This window comes from Scomber japonicus, chromosome 15 (assembly GCF_027409825.1).
Source record: "Scomber japonicus isolate fScoJap1 chromosome 15, fScoJap1.pri, whole genome shotgun sequence".
NCBI classification, from domain to species: domain Eukaryota; kingdom Metazoa; phylum Chordata; class Actinopteri; order Scombriformes; family Scombridae; genus Scomber; species Scomber japonicus.
The window spans coordinates 26,785,749-26,811,225 of record NC_070592.1 but is presented as its reverse complement, the minus strand read 5'-3'; the positions used below and the strand labels follow the sequence as shown (position 1 = coordinate 26,811,225).

The window sequence follows — 25,477 nt, the reverse complement described above, 5'->3', positions numbered from 1 at the left end:
GCATTTTACTAAACAAATGTACTCAACTTTACTTCACTACATTTACATACAAAACATGATGAGCTCGTATGATATGATATCAATATTTATTGCCCAACATTATAAAAACTCTAATTAAAATGAGCTCCATCCTTCTTACACTTTAATTAATCAGTGATAAAAAAAAAACTTTTATTTAGCTATACTAACACTAGTATTTTTTTTAAATAGTAATACTAATTCTAATACATCTACAGTAAACTATAAAAACTAACTCCAGGTCTACTTACTAGCTTCCTTTTCAGCCTATGACTGTATCTCACAATCCTTCTCAGTGGATGGAGTTTGCTCCATAAATCAATACTAATAAAACTTAACATTTTGAATGCAAAGTCTTATTCATGAGAGTAAAATTAGCTTCTTAATTACCTTTTTATTATGAGTGATGGGTTTCTACATGAACACAGATTTATGCTGGTTGGAACAGTTTTGCTTTGTTCGAGTTAAAAAAACAACAACTACCACCACTAATGAATGTGACTGAAAATGTGATCAACACTTACTGTACAATTACAATTTATGGGCAAAGCTAAACCTGGCCTGTCTGTTAATCATCATTTAACCAGCTGCTGTTACATGACTGTAATCAAAGTGAAACTATCAAAAGTTTAAGTGATGTTTTTTTTTACTAATTAAACTTCAGTAATATTTTGAATGTGGAATCTTACTCATAAGGGTAAAATTAGCTTTTTTAATTAGCTTTTTATTATGAGTGATGGGATTCTACTTGAACACAGATTTTCTGCCAAAGTTGGAACAGTTTTGGTTATTTCATTGGAGGTGATGTCACTTTCTTGCAACCACCAACCAGGATGTATGGTGCATCATTTAAGGTGTCGGGTCAACTGAATCTGATCAGACTACTCTCTCATAGTCCTGATGAAGCACATCTGTTAACTACTGTTAACTATTAATAGAGAATAAATAAAGATAACATTCCTGAATATTATTTTATTTAGATTTGGAAGTCAACAAAGCTTTTTAAAAAAATCCACCACTGATGAATGTGGTGCAGTTTAACTAATTGAAGATGTGATCAACACTACTGTGCATATACAGTTTATAGGAAGACCTCAACCTGACCTATGTGTAATACATAATTTAGACCAGCTGCTGTTACATGGCTGTAATCAAAATTATAATATCAAGAGTTTACATGATGTTTTTTTTTTCCCTGACAGATTTTTGCAATATGTTTGGAGCTATTGTAGCATGAACATTGAATTATCAAAAAGCATTCAATTTGCTCTCTGAATCCATTTCCACATGTATTGACAGATACAGTGTAAGATGCCAGCTGAAGCAAACAGTAATGAAGTTGATGCGAGGACAGAGCAGGACAAGACGGACGTAGCGGTGCGATTGCGTGACTGAGCAGTGCACGGGCCTGTCTGTGTAATTCTCGTAAGACGGATATTAAAGACGCAGAGCTGAGGCCTTCCCTCCGCTCTGTCCCTGCACTCCCTCTCTCCCCTCGCCTTCCCCATTCTCCCTTTCCCTCTCTTTCCCTTTCCGTCTATGTCTCTGCTAATGATCTGCTCCGCCTGTCGCTGCCTGGCTGACTGATGCCCACTGACAGCCCCACTCATGCGGAAAGGCTGCAACCCTCCACCCCTCCCCTTCACACACACACACACACGCACACACGCACACACACAGTAATGAACTCCCACACATCCAAATGCTACGTATTTACTATGCATGTGTGACACACATGCACCATGCACGCCAACTTGCATAAGCGCTCACGGTGAGATAGATAGATCCACATTAACAAATCACGCCCATTTGTTCAGTCACATGTCAACAGACATATATGTAGAACAGATGACAAACACACAAATAGACCACACCACAGCATGCCTTATCCACAGATAGCACTCTATCCTCTTCCATACTGTGTAGCATCCTTATAGAGCAGCTGACTTTCCCACCCATGCATTTTTATGCAAATGACAACATATTGAATTAGACGGGCTGAATGGAAAAAGGGATGTTTCAGTGAAATGCCTGCAGTGTCGCAAAAGAGTTTATTGTTTGCCTAAGGCACACAACTTTTTTTGTTGTTATTGTTGATAAAAAAATAATGTAATAAATAGAGATGGGAATGTGTTAGTCATATAAATTATAATCAGGTTTGACATGATCAGCTTGGTAAATGCATCAGTCAGTTAGTGTTGAAAACATTATTTTTTTCTTTTCTGACACATCTTTGCAAGAGATAAAGACTCAATGATGTATGACATTTACTTTGTTTGCATTTGAATGCATCATGTGACACCACATACACATACAGTATTTGGGTCAGTGACAAATAAGGGTTGGCAAGATGAGCAATTCAAAAATATAATAATAAATAGTTATAAAAGCAGCATCAAGTTAGTTAAAATGTACATTTTGTATTTTTGTAGGTTTTATGTCATTTGCTCCATTTTTTACCAAAAGTAAGACTGAATGCTCCTCAAAATGTCAAATGGTGTAACCACAAAAGAATGATGAATATTAAATATTTCTTCCCCCTGCAGTGTATTTAAGTGTAAATAGTTACTTCATTTAAAAAATTCAAATGGTTCTTGATTTACATGATTAAATTACATATGGGTGTGTGTGTGTGTGTACTGTATACATGTGTGTGTATGTATACATATACATACACACACACAATTTTACAGTTTTTATTTAATATAAACAAGTTATAATATTTAATATAAAAAGTTGTAATGTAAGATCATATCAAACTAGTTGATATGTTTTTGCTTAGTGTTTTTAAGCGTTTTTTTAAACGTTTTTATGGTTACACCACTTTGACATTTTTTCCATAATCCTCTAATATATTCTCTCAAAATGGATTAAAAGCAGAAATGTTATGCTTGGTCCACAAAAAAAGAATGTGTACAAATGATTTATTTTCAAATTTTAACCCCTTTAAATTTGACTAAACCACAGGGACACAAAAAACCTCATTGACCCATATACACATTCAGAAAATCTAGTTATCTATTTAATCACTTCAACCCAGCTGATAAAAATACAACCAATTCACGCTGTAATGTAGCTTTGAATTCACTTAACACCAGGATTTAAACTTAACGCCTCCTTTTAAAAAAAGAAGCTCTAATCGAAACATTTTAAAACTGCTGCTAGGTGAGATTTTTATCCTGATATTAAATGTATTTATGCACACATTAACCAGTCTGAGATGAGGTAGAAACACTCCAGCGGTACTCAGAAATAAATCGTCACCACTTCACATATTTAGCAACACCTACAAATTGCAGCTCGTGGATGTAGCCTAGTTTCTCAATAAAATAATAACTGGAAAATCTCCATTCTTTCATTAGAGTGTGTTGAAGCACTAACCCGGCATTCTCCTGCTGCTCACGCTCTTAATTGCTAATTGGCCCTTACTAATAATAAACAGTCATGCATATGGAAATCTGATCAAAATAGCTTTTTAAAAAAATAAATTCGGGGTAATTTATTCACACAGGCGCCCCGTGAAGTATTGATCAACCCTATAATAAATACATAATCAATCTCTTATATATATTTATATGAGTGATACTGACTTGTGCACTTGTGATTTTTAATAGAATGCCAATTTATCGAACCGTATACGCCTCGGTCCCGCCCCAGCATCTCAACATCAGGGCCCTGCCTGGGGAGTTTCAGGGAGGTAAGAAATGAGGTCAGTAAGCAACACTCTGATGCAGGGCGACACCCCTGGGCTCCCCTCGGTCCCAGCCCGCACACGGCCCACAGTCCCCCAGCTGATGGCTCAGTCTTGCCATTACACTCAGCCGGGGTTATGCAAGGCTCCGTGAGGCCTGCCGGCTCTGGCACAGATTAGAGCGGGAGATTCGGCCAGGTTCTTCACTGCTCTACGCTTTACACGAAATATATCTGGGCTGGAGACCAATGTGAGAGTTAAAGAGGAATACAGATCATACTGTAGTGGATCGGGGACTGAAATAGTCTGCCAATTCATGTTTTTTTTATTTAGTGGAATATCGGGTACCGCTTTTTCACGAGGCACATGAGAAAGTCACACCTTGAAGCGTTTGTGACTTATAAGTGATTGCGTTTTTAATGGCCAATAAAGTAGTATTTTATAGATCAGTTATAAGCCAGTAATAACAGTATGGTTTGGACAGTCAGGCAGTAAAAAATAGTCAAGTCAGTATATTTGCACATGAGTTTCTCACTTACAGCTAACTTCTTTCTCCCATATCTAATAATCCTACAGTTCTACATGTTAATAAGTCATTAATAAAGTCTAGTGAACATCAATGAAGTGGTTACACCAAAGACTGCATGACTAATAAATTATCATTGATAAAGGGTCATGAGTTATTAACATTATAAATGATTATTTATAATAGTGTACCATGTCTGCAGTTGTAAATATTAATAAATATCAACTACTAGATGAAAGTCAACACCAGTCAGATATTTCACAACTCGCAAAATGTGTTTTCAATAACGCTGATGACTGTCTTCTGAAGCATTGGTAAATGTGTAATTAATTATGAGTGACACTATTAGTCATAACTTATAAAGCCTTTGTATAGGTTGATTTATTAAGTATTAATATAAATAACAGAATATTGTATTGTCAATTTTCAATTATTTGGCTATAAGCCAGTCTATAACATGCATTTATAAGATGTAGACACTTAAGCCTATGTGAACAGTGAATACAGGGTTTATAATATGTACTTCTTAGTGTAATTAAGGTGCTTGTCAACAACTACAACTCCACCTGTGACATAAACTATAAATTATTGCTTATAGTATTTTACAGTCCCTTCAAGGAGTTACAAGATAAAACTGAGAGAGCTGCCAGATGCTTTATGACAGGAGGAAGCAGATAAAGTTCTGTTACAAAATGACATTCCTTTTTTCAGATTTTCAGCCATGCTAGTGGTCCACCACTTTGGTCCTGACTGAAATATCTCAGGCTGCGTTCAGACTGCAAGCCAAAATCCGATTTTTTGCCAATCTAGATTGGAACCAGATGGCTCTTATGAAGTCTGAACAGTCATAAATCACATGAAATACGATTTTTGCAAACCAGATTGAAACCACCTTTGGGAGGTAGTTTCAAATCTCATTTGGACAGATGTGTCTGAGTCTGAACAGCTCCAAACACTCATATCGGTTTTAACTGTCTGTGACGTCTCTCTACGTCTCTACGCTACGTCACTCTATGAGACACCAGACCCGCGCTTATTCCAGTTGTTGTTGCTAGGTGATATCACTGGAGGCAACGGAGGACATGAACATCAGTCCATGGACAGAGGACAAAACCAAATTCTTAATCTTTGGGGAGATGGCATGGTTAAAGCGAAGCTTGAGGGTTTGTTGTTGCTGTTGCTGTCGCAATTATATGACATCACACAATACAAGCTAGATGACGCCTCCGCTCTGACGACGTTGCCACAGCAACCTGTCGGATTGGTCATTAATGTGGCCCAGTCTGAACAGAGCATAATCCGATTTAAACACTTGCCAAAAACAGTGTGGACAGTCAGGCCTAAAAATTTGATTTGAGAAGGATTCAGATTTGAATCAGATTTGCCTGCAGTCTGAACGCAGCCTTAATGTCTATTGGATGGATTTCTATAAAATTTTGCACATTCATGGTTCCCATATGATGATTTTTGGTGATCACATGACTTTTCCTCAAGGACCACCATTCAAGGTTTTGAGTAAAATGTCTTCACAACCATTGAATTGCAATGAAATTTGGTTCATGTTCCCCCTGATCCTTTAATTTTTATTGTTGTGCCATTGTAAGGTCACATTTTCTATTCGTCATTTCATTCAAACGTTGGTTTATAACCAAGCAAAGCTAATATAGCCCCATCACACTCAGCTTTACTTTGTGTTTGGTGCTAATTAGCAAATGTTAGCATACGTTAGCATAGCGGTTAGCGCAAATCAAAACTGCCTCTAAAAGTGCATCCTCACTGCTAGCATGGCTGTGGAGTGTTGTTTCTGGTGAATTAACTGATATTTGTACAATTTCAAGCTTTTTAACAATCAGTCAATTCAAATAATAATTTAGTTTATTTCGGTCACCAAACTCAAACACACATGTACAAACAAAGCATACAGTCATATCTCCCTGTTCCTTGTCCTTTAATGAGGTTAGAAGAGAAAAAATAATCTTTGGTTAAACTGCTTACAACTCATATGCATATGCAGCATGTATAATAATTGCATAAAACAATATCATAGTTTTAGTTCTAATATCATCAATTCAAACTCCTAAAGAAGATTACATGAAGAACATATAAGCATTTTGGCGTCAGACATACACGTCTAACCATAAATGAAATGACACAGGCCTGTTAGCAAAGATTGACAGACACACACAAAAAAAAAACCCATTTTCATTTAGTTTCAAATTAACAGGATGGTTTCCAACTTTGTTAGCTGCCTTTCGAGCGTTGAGAACAGTGAACTTCCTTCTCACTTCAAGAAAACGCGACGGCGCTTAGATGTGCGGCAGGAGGAACTTCAAGCCTCTAATGAAGTTTTGCGTCTACTCTTTGAAAGACTGAATGCTCTGCTTATACTCCACCCCTCAGCTACAAGCTTGACCCCCCTCCCCTCCCACTTTACACACACACACACACACACACACACACATGCAGACACTCAAACACACACAAAAACACACATTCCAGCATCCCCATTAGCAATTCATGAGCGGCGTCTCATTAGACTTTAAGTTTTACCATAGGCCTCTGAAGTATATGGCTGGAGCAGTTATTAATATTTCATAGTCTCCCATTGAGGAGCTAAAAACGAAGTCGACCCGCTTCCACTACAAAGTGACTCGCGCTCCTCTCTTCTTCTACTTCTTTTTTACCCCCTCTTCTCCCTGTTCGTTAGACTGTCTCTCTCTTTCCCTCTCCTTGCCGTTCGCTCCTCCGCCGTCGCTTTCTCTCTTCAGTTTCCTCGCTTCCGATCCCTCTCTGCCACACAGACCTTAACTCAAACTGACTTAATTGGGCTGTCTTTGTTCTGGGAAATGTGGGCATACCTTCCCCTTCTCCCCAGTAGAGAGAGAAAAGAGAAGTAGAAAGTGAAGAGGGGAGGGAAATGACAGAGGAGGAGGGAAACGATAGAGGAGAAAACTGAGTGAACCCCCGATTACTCTACGAGTACTCCCTGTGCCATGCTCGGTTTAGGGGCGCTCAGGGGTGGCGGGGGGGATGGAATGATAAGAGAGAGTGTGTGTGTGTGTGTGTGTGTGTGTGTGTGTGTGTGTGTGTGGAGAGGAAGATGGGGAGGGGAGTCTCGAGGGTTCATGGGGTGTCTGTCAGACTGGCAGACAGGAGCTCTGCCCTCGAAACAAACCCATGCATGAATAAGTCAATAAAGCCATGTCTGTGCGGTGTGTGTGTGTGTGTGTGTGTGTGTGTGTGTGTGTGTGTGTGTGTGTGTGTGTGTGTGCGCATGTGTCTGAGGGTGAGACTGAGTGAAAGGAGGGAATAGGAGAGCATCAGATGAGGATGAGGGTGATGAGGCTTCTTGTTTCCCAGCATCTGTGACAATGAGACAGACGCCACATTCCCTCACAATGAGAAACAGACTGAGGTGCAGAGAGAGAGAGAGAGAGAGAGAGAGAGAGAAAGAGCGAAAGAGAGAGAGAGAGAAAGAGAGAGAGAGAGAGAGAGAGAGGCACTTTGAATGGGTTGGGGACATTTACAGCATGTTGGCGCATTGCACGAAATTGGTTGGAAGCAAAACTATGTGAATATGCTCTGTGCTGCTTGTGCATGTGTGTATGTGTTCAGCCCAGGCCTAAAACTCAGATTCGAACTCAGTTGAACCCAGCTGAATCTGGCTGGTAACGTTGAATCTGAGACCCAAAAACGACTCAGTACCTGAGGCTATTTTTTTTTTGTTGTTTTTCAAAGACAAAGAAATATACTTGGTTCAGATTGACAAAAAAAAAATCTTGCTTATATAAAAACACTGTCAAAAATATATGGACACTCTTATTAATCTCATTCCAAAGCCATGGGCGGTAACTTATATAACGCTTCAGGCTTTCCATTAGATTTTGGAACCTGACTGCAGGGATTTGCTCCTATTCAGCCACAAGAGCTTTATGTGGGTCCAAAACTGATGTTTTGGTGATAAGTCCTGGCTCATAGTTGGTGTTCCAGTTCATCCCAAAGGTTTTGGATGAGGTTAAGGTTTACGCTCTGTGCAGGTCAGTCAAGTTCTTCCACACTAAACTGTGTAAACCATTTTTCTATCGTGTCCTCATAATGGTGCTACAAAGTTGGACTGTGGTCTAATTGGAACCAAAGGGTCATGAAAAACATCCCCAAACTGTGAGAGTGTCCACATACTTTTGATCATATAACTAATCTGAGGATAACATCCAAACTGTGGTATGGCAGCCCTCCAACACAAAGCACAAGTACCTTATACTAGCTAATGAGGCATTCCTCTTGTGTTTTTGGTTGCAATGCCATAAACCAGTTACCAGCACTATAGCACGTCATATATAGCACTCATAATTGTAAATTATTTGCTTATTGACCATACCAAGAGCAACTGCCTTTTCACATGAAAACAGCCAATAAACTCAGTATGTCTTTCCAAGCGGAGTTTGACGGTCATAATCAAGAACAAAATGAAATCCAATCATGATTGCGATTCTCTCTATTACTAAAAGTTGTGGGGTTGTTTAGAACGTAGAGTTCTTCACTGAGACCTGAACCAGGCCTTTAGCCACATCTTTAAAGCCTGACTCAATTAAACCCGACAGGTGCTGGGCTATGTGATGCAAACTCCTTCCAACACCTGAGGCTATACTTTATTTCACACAGAGAGAAAAGAGACACTTTTCTTGATCGATTCCTTGATAAATTACACCCCAAAATAACCAAACCCAACCCAATCCAAGCCCACAGCTTTATGTAACACAACAGTCTGAACCCAACCCAAAACAGAATACTTTGTTGGAATTTTTTAGCTTCAGGGTGGGTAGCAGAACTCCAGCAGTTTTGACTGTAAGGAAATAACACTCCCATTCAACAAGTTTTTGATTGATTTAATCTGTTCCGAAACTCACCAAGCCAACACAACATGAGGGCTAGGCTCTGTCTGCAATCATTCTCTTTTTAAGTGTAAGTAACCATACCTTGACTAGAGTTTAAGCATAACCAATCTATCATACTGTGATTGTCATGCCCAGAAAATAAAAAAGACGCACGAAACATCGGTATTTGGTGTTACAAAAGGTTGTTGAATGTAGCGTTCTCCAGAACCGTCCAATATCAGTCTGACAATAGTGGTGGACACACATAGAAACAGATGATTTGGCACAGTCAGAGAGAAATTGGAAGAGGGAAATTTCTTGATGAACAACATTTAAAACCCATCCGAAATCAGAGGCTTTACGCAACAAATCGGGCATTCTGCCACGTGACCCCAGATGCAAGACTTTGTCGTGACCTGCTGGATTCAGATCGGGTATAGACAGAACTCATCAAGTGTAGAGTTGGGTGAGAGGTAAGAGCTTTAGGTGTTAATATGTTGCAGCTTTGCAATTACAGCGTCCCTGATGCACATGTGCACACGAACCAGTCCCCGGCAATGAAAAGAATGATTTAATAAGAACCAATGAAGTAAGACAGAGGAAAAGAAAGAGAGAAGAAGAGAGATGTGGGAAGGAAGGAGGAGGGGGGGGGGGGTACAAACAGTGACACAAAGAAATGGAGGATGGAAACAATTCAGTGTCCTTGGAAACCAATAAGGCTAATTTGAATTTGAGACTGAGTACTTCTCCTCTCTTCTTTCGCCTTGTATGACCTCCGCCTCGCCCTTCTTCTGCGTTTCCCAATCAGTTTAATCTCTCTCTCTGCTCATTTCTCTCAGATGCTCTCCCTCTCTTTCTCTCTTTTCTCCATCTCTCTCTCTCTCTCTCTCTCTCTCTCCCATCCGTCGTTCATTACCGCTCACTCTCACCAAAGCAGATTTCTTTCCATGACGGATGGGCTCTGTGAACGCTCGTCCAAAAGCACTGTCAGATCTTCTGCTCGTGTAGTAAAAGCCGAGAGGCGGGAGGTTCACTTGGGGACATGCATGGCATTATGGGATGGGGGGTTGAGGGAATCAAGAAGGGGTTTTGGGGTCGGTAGGGGAGGTATTTAGCGTCATTTTGGTGTCTTTGTCAACGCCTGGATCTCGTTGTGGTTGGCCAGGCAGCGATCATGTTGTCCATGGGAAAGCTGCCGCACGCACATTGCTGCTTTCAAAAGAGAAGGGGGGGTTTCTTTTCTTTTTTTCCAAGGTCTCCCTCTTTTCCTGCTCTCACCCCATCAATTTCCCACCACGCATTATTTCAACAGTCTCTGTGGTTCTTCAAGAAGCTCATTGCCTCGCAGGCATCTTTACAAGTCACCCTCTTTCAACATCTTAACCATAACCCCCTCCAGCCTTTCTCTCCTCACTTCGTTCTGCCCTCACTTTTTCTCCCGTCTCTCTTTCTCTCTCTCTCTGTCTACGATGGTCAGGTCTCATGGGGGAAGACAGTTGGCAGGATGCAGACTTGCTGCCATGGCAACAGGAACCCTCCCTCTCCCTCAGGTCTCCTTAGCAACTAGTAGCTTGGCATTGTAGTAATGAGCCGGCCCAGCATGCCATGCTAGCGAAGCACGAGATGTGTGTGTGTGCGTTTGTGTGGCTTTGTCTTGCAAGGGGAGATATGCACACTGTCAGAGTTGGGTTTTCCTTAGACCATGATGTCAATTGGTGATACATAATGAAAAGTTTTGTTTAATTTGTACATATCCGATGTGAATATGGATATCCTGTCCCCCTACGTCTCGCCAGTTTCTCTTAATTTTCCCTGGAAATACATATCCTGTCTTGGAATGACGACAATCAACACACATCACAAATTGGCATACTTCAAAAGAGCACATCTGGTGAGAGATGTGTTTCTCTTAAAACAAATTTGGGTTCTCAAAAAGTGTGACAGTGTGAATTGGCAAAATTGCTTTCTGGGAGTCAAGTCATATTCCCATGGGTAGAAGTGTGTTTTCAAAGCTGGCTGAATAAAAAGGACTGATTAAATCAAACAAAACTGTGAAGTATTTATTGTAGGCTATGTGCGTGTATTCTACCCATAAATTTCCTATCATTGCTATTCCTATCCAGCTTTGGTATTTGAGTGTAGGCCCCAAGGCAGGTATCGAGTTACAGAGACGCAATTAAAGATGAAGCTAATGATGATCCATTATGAGCAGAGACACACCACCCAGGTTGCAGTGAAAAATGATCCTGGTGAATCTGTGTATGTATTTTGTTGTGATAAAAATTGCCATCAGGGGTCAATATGAATTCCGCTTCATGAAATGTGGCTCATGTGTAAAGTTTTGCAGAGTGGTGATGTGATTGTTGGATTCCAGACCTCTGAGTCGTTGCCCACATCTCTGATTTTTATAGAAATTTCAATGGGTCTGGTTTTGTGCTCATTGATGGCTGTTTAAGCTGTGCCAATCGGAGCTTCTTTAGGTGAGAATAAGACAGGAGACGTCGTCTTCTTGTATCAGATCCAGAAAAATAGACACATTCAACGAAAACCAGTGACAGAGTGCCAGAAACATTCACCACAAAAATGGTGATAAATGTGGAAGAAACGATTTGCTCGGGTTTGCAATCATTCTGTCTCTCCTCGCTGGCTGTGAAGCAGTGCATTCACAGAGAAGCTACACTGTAAAAGACAGGGGACTGAATCTGCAGTCCTCATACCTCATAAATTGCAAGTTCAGCTGAAGCCAGTATGATTCTTCAGCACTCTCAGTTAGCCAAATCGAGTGGGTCTCCATACAGGTCTACTTCTGGTGTAGCAACAGACCTTCTTGTGACTACCAGCAAGGAGCCCATTGCTGTGGTTCAGCAAAGAAACGCTGTATTTTTCTTTACACAAACACACTTACACACCCAGTTCTGCTAGCTCAAACTGCTAAAGCCTAAAACTGAAGCAATACCTTTGTAAAGCAACTACTCTATAGGAAAAATGAGCCAAGATCCACATGTCTTCTATATGTAGTCCTGTAGTGCTAAATTTTGTCCTGGCAGCCATGTGTAGATTTATTGCTGCCTTTGAATCTACAAAGTATCCATCCACTCCAGCTCAGTAAAGAAACACTCCAATAAAACACAGACCACAACTAGAAATACCTACTATATTTGGCTAACACACAATGCTGAAGCCTCATGTTAGCCTAGGCTAAACTGCCGTCTTTCAGCATGTTGTACATATGGCATGTAAGTGTTCTGAACCTACACTTTAAATCAACATTACATTCGGTATTGTTTAAAAAAATGACAATACCAGTACCAAACCAAGTACTCTTAAACTGATACTGATACCAATTGAGTACTTTATTCAATATCCATTACATATAGACATTTCGGTACGGTTGATACATTAAATGTATAGAGTACCGATACACAGCTTGAATCAACATATTTCTTTAGTCATTCTTCAGTCAATAAAACAGTTAAGCCACTAAGTTTTTGGGTGAACTGAAAATAACGCTGTAGGGATGGATATGTTACTCACTGAGATGGTTTAGTGCAAAACAAAACTATATAGCAACCTCTCTAAGCCTGATTGAATCAACTGAAACACAATGACAATTCAGCCCGATTAACAGGTTAGTGATGGTTTGTGTTTAATTGGTGAATTCAAGTTTGAAGTTAGATTTTTAAGACAAGCAGCAGTTTGGGTTCAAAGATACTCAACCGCTGAGTATTCAACAATACATCTTTTGTTTAAATAAATGAATATTCAAGACTCACGGTCGTGATAAAGTAGTTTTTCAATGCGTGTTTGGTTGAAAGCAAACTAATCTTTAATTAAGGTACAGACATTTTAAGGAAAGTTGATCACCTCTTCTTCAGAAGTCTATTACTCATTCAAGGCTACACCATTCTCTGCTTGAAATTTCTCAAATTTATTGATATAAGGCCAAAGGTTGAACTCATTACTTGAACATAAGAGAAAGTTGTTATTCTTATGTGGCAAGTTGTACCGCAGTATCTCAAGTTTGTTCTGGCCTTTCTGACACCTGCAGTCAATCAAGCCTTTGTTGCTTTTACTACTGTGCCATTCAGAATGTCTCATCCTGTGTTTCTGCCGATGTGACTGTGGATCAGTGCATTTTGTTGGTAGGTGTCTTACAGCCTCGGTTTTGTGGATGGATGTGACAGCTGAGTGTTGAGGTGGGTGGTGCTCTCCTGAGACCCGGTGGCAGGTGTGATCAGGCCTGTTTCTCAGCTTCTCCTTTGGCTCCCATAGGTGTCACGATGCTCCACCTGGCGTGTGAAAGCTCCCAGGGGAAGGATAGAAATCACAGCCGTGGAGGTCACTCCTTTTATGACTGTGAGGCAAATGTGGAGGTGACAAACTACATTTACTCTCGTTACTATAATTAAGGGTTCATTTTCCTGTATTTCCGCTATGTGTGGAGCTTTTTTGGATACCAGTCTTTAAGAATCTGGTTGTATCAAATCGGTATCATCATGCAGAGAATACATTACATTTGTTATAATACTAAACAGTTCCGGCCAAAAAACCTGTTATGTAGGCAGGGTTAGGGTTAGGGTTAGTATTTGTATGTGGACATTTGCATTTAGCTTCTAAGCTTCTAGTTTTATAGCTAAAAACAAAAGAAATGAGTGTATGCATTTTCTGTTTGTAATTCCTGGAATACTGAATAGTTAATAATGTCATGCAATGTACATTGAACGGGAACAATAGAGGAAACTGTTGCCTCATTGTTTAATCCTCTGGTTCATTTGACAGCCAGCTTGTAGGTTTTACACAAGAAGAGCTGAAGAGACAAAGCAAAAAAGCTTTACACTAGTACAAATCAAAAAGACATGAAGGATGAGAGAAAATATCCCTTTTGTTGTTTTTATCCATAAAAACTTTTCCCCCAAAGACAAAGTGTAAAGAAAGGAGTAGATATCTGAGCAAATGATATAAAAAAGGATGATGTAATTTTTATTAACTATGTGAAACAAAGAGCAAATTATATATATTTTTATCCTATAAGCTATAGAGCTGCAATATAGGTCTTAACAAGCCCAACATATTGGCCCTTACCTGAGATGGACCAATGGAACATCTACCCGAACCGTGCATACATTAATTTTCAAAAAAGAGAGCCCAGAACCGAACAGGCCCCAACATAACAGACCCTGAAAATCCTATTCCACTTCCTGTACCAACAATAAAACCTTCTGTGGCCAAGATAGATGGTTATATATATATATATATACATATATATATATATATGTAGATAGGTAGATAGATAGATAGACAATGTTGTAACCAATTTACTTTTTATTTTATATAATAGATTATTGAAAGATGTAAAATGTAGGAATCAAATTTTAAAAATCCAAAATTTATTTAACAGCATAAATTTTGTAGAAGACTGATTTTCCTAAAATACATTTGTCTTCAGTTCTCTTGTCAGAACCTTTTTCTCATCTTTTGCTTTAACCAGGAGCAAACAGCTGATGCCAGTTGGTTTTTCCTCCTTGCTCTCCTTTTCCTCCTGTTTCCCCGCTGTGATTGTGAAGTACTACATGATCACAGCTGATACGTGTACACAATGGAAATGTTGACAGACTGCAGACTATAAAAGGTAAAAGGCAGTAAAAGGATACCCAATGAGAATGGAGGAGAATTTGGACCCGGTCTGACGGTCTTGGTTCCTCAGAGCTGAGTGGACCCATGAAAACCTCTAATTAACGTTTAAGCAAAGTAAGAGTCCTCGATCAAGGACCTGTCGGTGTTCCTCTTTCCCTCCGGGGTTCGTGATGTAAGGAGGACTAACAGGAAGGAAGCACCTCTCCTGGCCACTCTGGCTCCGTCAGCCTGTACAGAGCTGGCTGTGGCCTGAGGAGCGGGCATCTCTGGCACGCAGGGAGGATTTTCCGATCCCCTGCCCTGCTTTCAGATGCTCGTTAATCTGCCGGCTCTATTTTTATCTGCCCTCTCCTCCCGCCCCCGGGCTCTCCGCCTTCACTCGGTTCCTAATGTCCGTGGAGGGAGAGGCTGCCTCGGCAGGCCGGCAGCTCCAATTAGAGGCCTCTCCGCTGGGGATTGGGCTCACTGTCCGCCCCTGGCCCCTCAGGCTCTCTTCCCGTCTACCTTTCTCAGGTTAGCCTCAGACAACGCCTTGCTCCCCGCCTCTCTCCCTACTCGTCTTTTCCCTCCTTGTCTGCCTTGTTACTCTGTCTCCCCCCCAAGAGCTTGTGGCGCTCCACAGGGAGTAAGGGGGAGTGAAAGGCCTTCTGTCGCCTGAGGGCTGGCTCTAGTCCCTCGGCTGTACTTTGAGGAGAAACTAACTGGTGCACCTTTCAGGAGGTGGTCTCACCACAACTGCTGGAGACACTAACTATGATCGGTTTGTCACAGATCCTGCAAGTAAACAACTGTAACTCCTGCTTGTACTGCACACATGATCATTCATCCAGTGTTCTTTAAAGATTCTTTGATGAGGTTAGTGGTTCGTCACGACTCAAAGAACCCATCGGTTACAAAAACGCACAAATATACAAAAGAGCCTGTCTTGTTCTCTAAAAGATTCTTTGTTTTCACCTGCTGAATTACAACATTCAATCTTCTTCTTTCTTTACAACACAATGATCTTTACATTCAGTGTGGCATACAAGAGAATCTCTATCAAATATTTAATGCCACTAGTTGGTGCATGTCTGTGTCTTTTTCTGGTGCTATAGTAAAATAAACAATTCAGTTATGGTTACAACTAATATGTAATGTCAGTATTTACAACTTTCCATAAAGTGTAATAGTGTTTTAATGTTAGCAGCAGCACTGTTGTTGTCTCTATTGTAACTGATTGGTCTATGCTGTTGCAGGCCTTATGCACAACTAAGTTATTGTGCTCTTTAAATGTTCCTAGCTACACTGCATTCCTCTGGATGCTCTGACCTATTATTTTCCCGCAATCCACCAAAAGAATAGCATCTTTCTTCCCAGCTTAGCCCCCACCCGAACTCCACATGCTCACACCTTCTCCAACCCCATTAATCCCTCAGCCTCCCACTTCTTTATTTCCCTTCAAAGAGACAAGCGCTGCCCGTGACATCAGTCACAGGAAGTGAATCTTTAGCGTTGACTAATTTCCATCGATTGCCTCCAGACAGGCTTAGCAGACGAGACCCATTCCCACACAGAGCCTGGCTGCTCTCATTTAAGTCTCTCCCCGCCTGCAGAAAACGCTCCACAATGAACGCAGTCAGCGCTTTTATCTTCTCCCCCACTCCTGCTTATTATCAAATAAATGCGCAGCATAGAGAGATACCCATTGACAGGACCGTGCATAATGACTCCTGGCTGTGTGAAATGGATTAATAAATAATGGTTGAGCAAGGGGAGAAAACGGCTTTGCTTAGTCCCACTACTTCTCAACAAGGCTGCGTAGAACAATCTCCAAAACACTTGGCCGGATCGTGCCGTACCACATCTAATGGAGCACTGCAAGGAATTTAAAACGCAAAACCCTTCCTCTTGAATGCGCTGTGGAATGCGTCATAAATTAGAGGTGGGCTCCTTTAAAAATGTGAAGCAGAAAGCACTATAAAATCCACTACATGATGTTCTACTGAATCCTCAAAAGAATCCCCTCCAAGAGACTTCTCTCCTGTGAGGATAGAGAGGTAAAAGCAGCCTATAAAAATGTCCAGGAGCAGAACTCCTCTGCAAACTGAACTCCTCTGCAACCCCGTCTCGCTGCTGACAGAGCTGCAGCAGAAGGTAAATCAGTTTCCTCTTTGCTTCTGCTTTCACACTCTCATGAGTATACCAACGGTTCAAACACACATATCCTGCAGTTTCCATGTGCAAACTCAATTGAGCAGGCACACAGTCGAGTCTACAAACACCAGAGGCCCTCCTTGTTTTTTTGAACAAAGCCTTCCCATCCATCTCCTTCACAGTGACATATTGCTTCATTAACACTCTTGGCTTTGTGTATATTGACAGCTTCTTCAAAATGGCAAAGAGTGAAAGTGTTCCTGATGCCTGCTATGCACCAAAGGGGGCTTAAACAGACTATAAAACCAAAACTGAGGCTGTGATAGTGAAGTGTGCTCTGACTGCCACTGTACCTCTGTGCCAAAGTAATAAGTCTGTCTGAGACACGGGGTGAAAAGGTCTCAATCTCCTTAACGCTAGATTAAGGAGCAGCTTGATCAAGGCGTCTTAAGTGCTTCATTTTGGAATCAGGATCAATAGCGGCTAAGAAGAATTGAGCTAGGAGCTTCGGTAGGTAGAACTGATTGAACGGAGGCTAATGACTTCTCAGAAGGTCCTTAAAGCGAAAGGAAGGGTCATACAGTATACCTTGCTCCTGTGTTTTATTTCAGCCCTTTACTCTCCATCCTTTTAAATGGTCAGAAAAGGTTAATCTATCCCACAGCTCAGGTTGTCACAACAAGTAGACAAAGTGACACGGCTTTGCTTTGTATTAGCGTGGACAACCTAACACGCAGAGAAAAACATGTTTTGTACAGTTAAGGCCTTGACGTGACGTAACAGGGGTCAATCCGGCCGTTTTTTTGAAGTCCCGTGAAAAAAACCTGTGCTTGTTTTTCTTGGCTCCCAATAACTGTCCGACCAATTATGTCTATCAATGCCGCGCCCACCCTCAATCTCCATGATCCGACCAATCCCCACCCTGTCTCTGTGGTTGCAGGGTGAAACCCAGCTGAGGAGTGCCCAGAATTAACCAGGATTAGCCTCGGATTGTCGGGGATTACTCAGGCTGGAGAGGGATTAAGTATGATTGCCAGTTTGGGGTGGGTGGGTGGGTGGGGGGGCCGTGAATGTGTGTGAGTCTGCGTGCGCGTGCACATGGGGGATGAACATGTGTCAAGTTGTGAAATATATATGGTGGCCTATGTTTACATGTGTAGTGTGTTGGTACAGCACCACTGGGACCGGAAACTCTGGAAAGGAATGGAGCTGATTGAATTCACAGTACATTGACTTTAAACAATATATTCATGAGGTCTGTAAAGGTCTGACAGTTTTTTTCCCCCTATAGCATAACTCTAATTATAGTTATATTTGCATTCAAGCTAATGTATAGAATTAATATAGGAGACTTGTATGTGCTCAGTCAAAGCTCACTTGTTAGATTCGCCTGGAACAGAGAGACAGCAAGAGGGAAAAGGGTTACATTATTCTCGTTGCTATGCAACACAAACTGGAAAATTTGCAATAGATGTAATTAACGCTAGCTACCTAACCCACAATAAAAAAGGGACAAGGAGGCTGAAAATAATAATAATCAAGTAAATTAGGCATTGGACTTTTATTGCCATTCAGAAATGGATTGCATAGGTACATGGCATCCTTCTCAAGAGAACACATAGTTTTGACCATGAGAGAAATGTACTGTAGGTTCCACTTCTCTCAGTCTGATTCATTCTCTACAAAAACTACAAAGGATGTACGTACTTGTGCAGTACTGTGTTGCATCAGACTGTACAGATGTCACGGTTACTGTGTCCATCTCCTATATTTTCAAGTTCCAAAAGGACTATATTAAAGGACACTACCAAACCCACATCAAAAAAAGAATGAGCCAACCCCAACCTCTTTAAAATACCACCAAAATAGTACTCAGACTCACAAAACAACTCGAACTCAAAGTCCACTTGTTAGCTTTCTCAGGAGATTTTGACAATATCACACATTCTTCATCATTAATAAGCTTCATTAACATTTTGCTTTTGCTTCACTTTTCAATGGTTTAGAGTTAATCTTATAACCATAACATATAAACATATAAATGTAAGTTCCATTGATGAAATTTTGCATGTCAACAGATGTAACACTATGACAATGGAGCAACTCTATCCACTGATGAAGACAGTGTGATATTTGGAAGAAAAAAACCTGACCTAATATTTAAATTGTACTATATCGGTATATGTTCAGCTCTAATTATACAGCATATACAGTGGATTGAGATGATGTCAAAGTCATATTGGCCTGTCACTATCAGTATCTACCAACATGCTGAACACTGACCAGCATGTTCAAACCCAGCTGTAAATATTTCCCTGTTCTGGCATTTTGAAAAGAAATTCTGTGTGCAGATAGATCTGTGTGTCCACGGACCATTAGCTAACCACTGGACTGACGATCCCCTGACTCAGTGAAAGCAGTAGTGTGTCAGGGTCAAACTCAGTCACTATTTATGTATAATATACAGTAGTAGAGCAGGATACAGTGCGGTGCGTTCCCTGTAGAGGAAGCAGGGTGGATGTGAGGACGGATTCAGTCACTGTTCTCTCTGCAACAGTCCATCTCCTCCCGCATTAGCCGGCAAGCCAAAGGCTGAGAGCAGAGGGAAGCGGCTTCTTCACTTCAGAATCAGTCTTTCTGACAAGTTAATATATGTACACTGAAGCGGGGATGGGCAGCTGTGTGCCACAAGGGGCTGATAGTCTGTAGGTTTTATTCCAAGCAAGGATCATGTTGAAATATTTCACTGATCAGCACTTCTGTGTCTGACAGTGTGCTAATCAGTGCCATCTCCTGCTATATAGTCTTTGATTGCAATAAAAATGTCATGCTGGACACTTTTTGTTCTTTTTTGTGGTGGTTTCTTTATTGATGTTACCAGCCATCAGTCACAGTGGTGCTGTTTAAAGTGAAGCACTGTTGAGGAATGGAGTGTGATTGATTATGTGTTTATTGTGTTGATAAATGGTAAGCCGGTTGTCAATTGGAAACCCTTATACTGAATTGATTGATTGATTTTGATCAGATGCCACATGTGAGAATAAATATGTTTGTCAAGAAATTTAGTTTCATCAAAAGAACTATATACTTACACATACAGTCACCGGCCGCTTCATTAGATACATGTGTGCAATCTAATTCAATCCAATACAACAGCTCTGCTATAAATGCCACTTTTTTGAAGGGATTATTCCACTTTATGTTTATTACTGAGATTGTACTAAGTGGTGGAGGTGTACTAAACTGCATTATATTGACTAGTATTCTTAATATGTTGCCCCTTTCATGTATGTTAATGACGTGGACAAAATATTAGGAGCACCATTCAATAGTGCACCACCATCACACACTATGACTTAAATGATAGTCAGCAAAAGTCAGCAGAAAATGTATAAGCTTCATAAATGTAGAATTTATAGCAGAGCTGTTGAATTGGATTGCATTAGCTTGCACAGGTGTACCTAATGAAGAGGCCAGTTAGTGTATAAAGAACTCTAGAGGCCTCGTATATATATATATATATATATATATATATATATATATATATATATATATATATATATATATATATATATATATATAGTGTCACTATAACTTCTAATTTGTTAAGGAGTCATTGGCTTCTTATTGCTCCCTTGTGTTCAGATAATTGGCCCTTAGACTCACAAATCATCATTTTTGGAGACTGAGTTTTGAAGTAGCTGTTGAAGGTGTTCAGTATCAGCCCCAAACTTTCACTATTAGCAGTTTGAATCTAGAAATGTGAAGGACTTCAACATATAGTTGAATCCTATATGTATATATAGGAGACAATGCTGCCACGTTATAGTACAGTATGATATATCAGCAAGTGAAGGAACTGCAGTTTACTGTGGTGGTGTAATTGTTGCTCTGGTGGTTGTATGTATGCTCTTCTCCTGTCTCTCTCGCATGCACACACACACACACACACACACACACACACACACACACACACACATACACACACATGCAACTGCTAATCACAGCTTGGTACAGGTAGTGAGGCGTTGGAACTACTGGTGATTGAGCCTCCCTGGTGGATTGGAAGCAGGAATCTGACAGACTCAGATAAAAGGCTGTTTGGAGTTGCCTGCAGCATCAAACAGCATCAGCCCCCCCCCCCCACCCCCCACCCGCTTCCCTCCACCATCACCTCCCCTCTCTTCGTTTTTTTTTCTCCTCCTCTCTTTTTGGTTTACTCTGTTGCCATGGCTACGCCCAGCCGTCATGTTGAGGAGGAACCTGTCAGGGCGCCGCTCTCAGATCACCTGATGCGGGTCACCTCCGCCAGCGGCCTCTTTCACACGGCGTCATCGTTCAATTTGGCTTTGATTAAGTCTGTAAGCGCGCCGCAGCTAAGGGCCCCGTTTTTGACGTTGAAACGTTGAGGCCCGCGCAATTTTGCATCCCTCTAAACAGCGGGGGAAAAATACCCCATCCAGTCCAATTGCCACGTCTGTGTAGAGAGTATAGTCAAAGCAGTGTGATTTGAATGGAGGATGGGTTGAAATTACCTGTTCGGAGTCATGCTGAGGGGATTGGTGTATGTGTGTGTGTGTGTGTGTGTGTGTGTGGAGGAGGCTTTTCTACATGAATGAGAATAGTAGTAGGTAGGATACAAGACTGATTTGGAACCCACTTAAGGCTGAATTCCTCCTGTAAACACTTTGCGAGAAACCTATTACCTGCTGTTTGGGATGCTGTGCTTTTCATAATGCATTGCTACAACAAAGAGCCGTCGCTTTTTTTAGTTGGTTGTCCAGTTCAGAGCCGTGTTGCTCAGTATGCAGCCGGAAAAGAAGAAGGGGGTACATATGCTGACTGTATGGATTGCGGTGGAGGGGGAAATGTAAGCCCCCCCCCCACCACCTCCTCTTGAACACCTATTTGCATCTCCTGCTGCTTGTTTCCCATATTCACCTATCAATGCGGATGAATGAATGAACGGATGGATGGGGAAAGAGTGGAAGAGTGGTTGGGGGTGTGGGGGGGGGGGGGGTTGTAAGTTGTGTGAGGTGATGAGAGGATGGATGCAGAGAGAGAGAGAGAGGGAGCGAGCAATGTCGTGATCAAGAGACGCTGAGACACGGAGAGGGAGATGAATGGGACTGAGAGCAGGAAAATTGGACAGGAGGCGGGGAGTGAATGAAGATAGAGAATGGCTCGAGATATCAGGAGACAGAGATTGTGAGCTATGTGCAGGTAATAAACAAGGCAGAAATAGATAGATATCTCAAGAGAGGAAAAAGAAAAGTGTGATTGCGCGCTTGAGGTAGAGGATGGAGGTGGAAGGGGGGGAGATGAAGGGGGGGGGGGGGGGGGTTGCTGGGGTAGTTGTTGCTCCCAAAAGATCAGAAAAGAGAGGCAAAAGAGAGGGAAGAAAGAGAAGGCGGAAAAGCAAAGGGGAGGAAAGCTGGAGAGAGTGTGAATAATGACACAAGCAGGAAAGATTTGGATGAACACGCTGTACTTAGACTAACTTGGCCAGCTGAGATGATGTGTATCCCTGCTAAGCTCTCCTTTAGGCAGGCTTAGATCTCATCAACTTACACCAGGTTGGCACCGGCTTCAAATGCTGCTGGATTAACTATACAGCTGCCACTCAGACACTAAACAGGGGTCTGGAGAGGCTTATCGTATGCGTACCCCCCTCTGCACCCCCCCCCCCCCTCCCCCCCGCACTCCACATTCACCCACAACCACCAATTCGCCGCCCCTCGTTTTCAAAAAAGCTACTCGCAGGAAGACTTCATCATAACGATATCCGCTACCGTTGCCTACGGTCATGTTAATTGTGCCATGATTTCAAAAGAGGTTAAATGAGCATGTCCCTCCCCCTCCTCCATCCCCCGTTCACTTCCCCTCTATCTTATTCCAGGCTCTATGTATGAGTGTTTCTTTTTTCATTCTGGTGCTCTTCCAGATCTTCTCCTGCCAAATCACGCCCCCCCCCCCCTCCCACCTCCCTCTCTCTCTCTCTCTCTCCCTCTCTCCCCGTCTCTGGCTGGATCGTAGGCTCTCATATTTGGAGGCCCTGCAATCGATATGGGCTGTCTGTGATTGGGTTGCCTCGCGTGATTCATTTCTGTAACCTTGGTGATGGTTTGATGTGGAGGCTGCACCCATGTCCATATTATGACTCAGTGAGCGCGTGTGGAGAGGAGAGGCTGGTCAGGGGAGGTATCGATTGGTCTTTCACTCTCCCTGCCCTCTTTGCTCTCCCCTCCATCTCCCTCTCTTTCTTTATCCATCTTTTTTCTCACTCGCAGTGCAGCCTTGATAGTTTGGCCATAATTTGAAATGACTTTGTGTTCTCAAGAAATGATTATTTAACCCTAAATGTTCCCTCAGGTGTTAATGTTTATCTTCTTTCTCTCTCCCTTTCCCACCTCTTCCTCCCTCTCTCTCCCACCATCTTCCTCCCATCTTTTTCTCCCTCTCTCTCATTCCAGAATTCAATCAGACACAATCTGTCCCTGCACAGTCGCTTCATCCGGGTGCAAAACGAAGGGACGGGGAAGAGTTCCTGGTGGATGCTGAACCCAGAAGGAGGGAAGATGGGGAAGGGACCCAGACGACGTGCGGCCTCTATAGACAACGGCACCCGCTACCTGAAGACCAAGGGTCGCATTAGCAGGAAGAGAGCAGGCGCCACAGGCCTTGGCCGGGGACAAGGTCAGGGAGCTGGACCCACAATGCAGGGCTCCCCAGAACATGGCAGTCCAGCTGGGAAAGGAGGTGTAGGCATGGGGGGTGAGGAGTATGACACCTGGACGGATCTCCATTCTCGCACCTCCTCCTCTGCCTCCACACTGAGTGGCTGCCTGTCCCCGATCCTGGCTGAGGCAGAGGCTGATGAACCAGAGGAGGGGGGACTGTCCTGTTCAGCATCGCCCCGACTGTACCCAAGCCCAACCAGCACTCGATCCCCGGCCCTGGGCACTGGAGGCCACTGCCCTACTGTGGAGCTGCCACAGCTGACTGATCTGACGGGGGCAATCAGTCTAGACGAGAGTGGTTATCCCCAGCCACCCCAAATCAAATGCAACGGATATCCCTACGTGCCTGGGCCCAAGGCCGAGGGCTCCTACTGCGGGCCTGTGTACGGGCAGCCCTCCATGGGTATGCTCCGGCACCACACTCCCATGGAGACCATCCAGGAAAACAAGCCAACCAGCTTCCAGCGTCCAATGAGGGGTTACTCAGAGACCAACGCTCTGCAGAGTCTTCTTACTGGAGGTCCTCCGTACTGCAACAAAGACACAGTGCTGGGCCAGGGCCGGGAAACACACACACTAATGACACAGGGGACCAATGGCGTTCACAACCAGCACAGCCACAATCAGAGTCGCAGCCACAATCATAACCACAATCACAGCCAGGATCGCGCACACAATGCCAGTCTACACAACGGCCACGGCTCAGTCCATGAACAGAACACAACCCACCATCAAAACCACAATCAGGGTCACAAACACCAAGCCAGCCTCGACTACAGCCACAGCCACAAACCCCACGTTGCCCACGACTACGTTGCGAGTCAGGAGCACGGTCACAGTAACAAAGTAAACCCCAGCCATGACCACAACCCTCGTTCTAGCCAGAGCCACATGCACAACCACAACCCCCACAACCCTCATAACCCTATGCACAGCGGGCCTCACCCCCAGGCCCTATCCCCACGGGTGAGCACTGACATCCTGCAGCCCTACAGCCTCAAGACCTCTAACCACTACGGGCCCCGACCCCACCTCCCGACATCGCCGTCCCTGCCACCCAACCCTGCAGGCGTCATGGATGTTCCCCAGGACCCTTGCCGCCTGGCGTCTGCACCTCACCCCCGTCACCAGCCTTACCCCGGAGCTCTCCATCAGGGTATGACCGACTCCTGGCACGGCTACTACCACAACAACCACCAGTCAGGGAACACTGGTTACCAGGGGCAACAGCACAACTCCCACAGTAGAATGGCTCCTAACCTGGAGATGGAGAACGTCCCCAACAGCCTGGACTGTGATGTAGATTCCATCCTGCTCAATGACTTTATGGACACAGAGAGCATGGACTTTAACTTTGACGGCTCTCTGTCCCAAGGCGTGGGCATGGGGATGGGCATGAGTTTAGGGGCATTCGCTTGCCCTCCACCGGCGCACAGCAACCAGAGCTGGGTGCCGGGGTGAACCCAAGCCCAAGGGCTTTGCATAAACACATGACCGAAACGCTCACCCAGTGGGCCAGGCTGCTGGTGGGCTGTACCCTTGGACTGACTGACTGTGATTCTGTTTCTCTGAGACTGTAGAACAAAATACATATTGTCATTTTGTTTCCTGGGGACACCCTTCACACCCACATCCTACTCTTCCTCTCTTCCCCCCATTTTTTTTATAAAGCCTTCTGTCTCCATATTGAACCTGCCCCCAATGAGCCCAGTGCTAAAGCCCCCACTGTTGCCCTTCAGTTATTTTGTCTGTTTTTTTACGCTCTCCTCCCAATGTCGTCCTGCCTGTCCCAAGCTCTCAAGCACTTTACATCCATCCTTTCATACAGATGCAGTAACACAAAGACCAGGCAAAGTCACGT

General features: G+C 42.8%; 1 protein-coding gene across 1 annotated transcript in view; it reads left to right on the top strand.

Annotated features, from left to right (window-relative positions):
* The window catches only part of foxo6b (forkhead box O6 b), a 40,369-nt gene extending 15,214 nt beyond the window's left edge, over positions 1-25,155 (top strand). The window contains exon 2 of the mRNA XM_053334113.1: positions 23,350-25,155. Coding sequence (XP_053190088.1) covers positions 23,350-25,077 — 1,728 coding nt within the window. The 3' untranslated portion in view covers positions 25,078-25,155. The remainder of the gene's footprint in view (positions 1-23,349) is intronic.
* Positions 25,156-25,477: the final 322 nt, after the last annotated feature.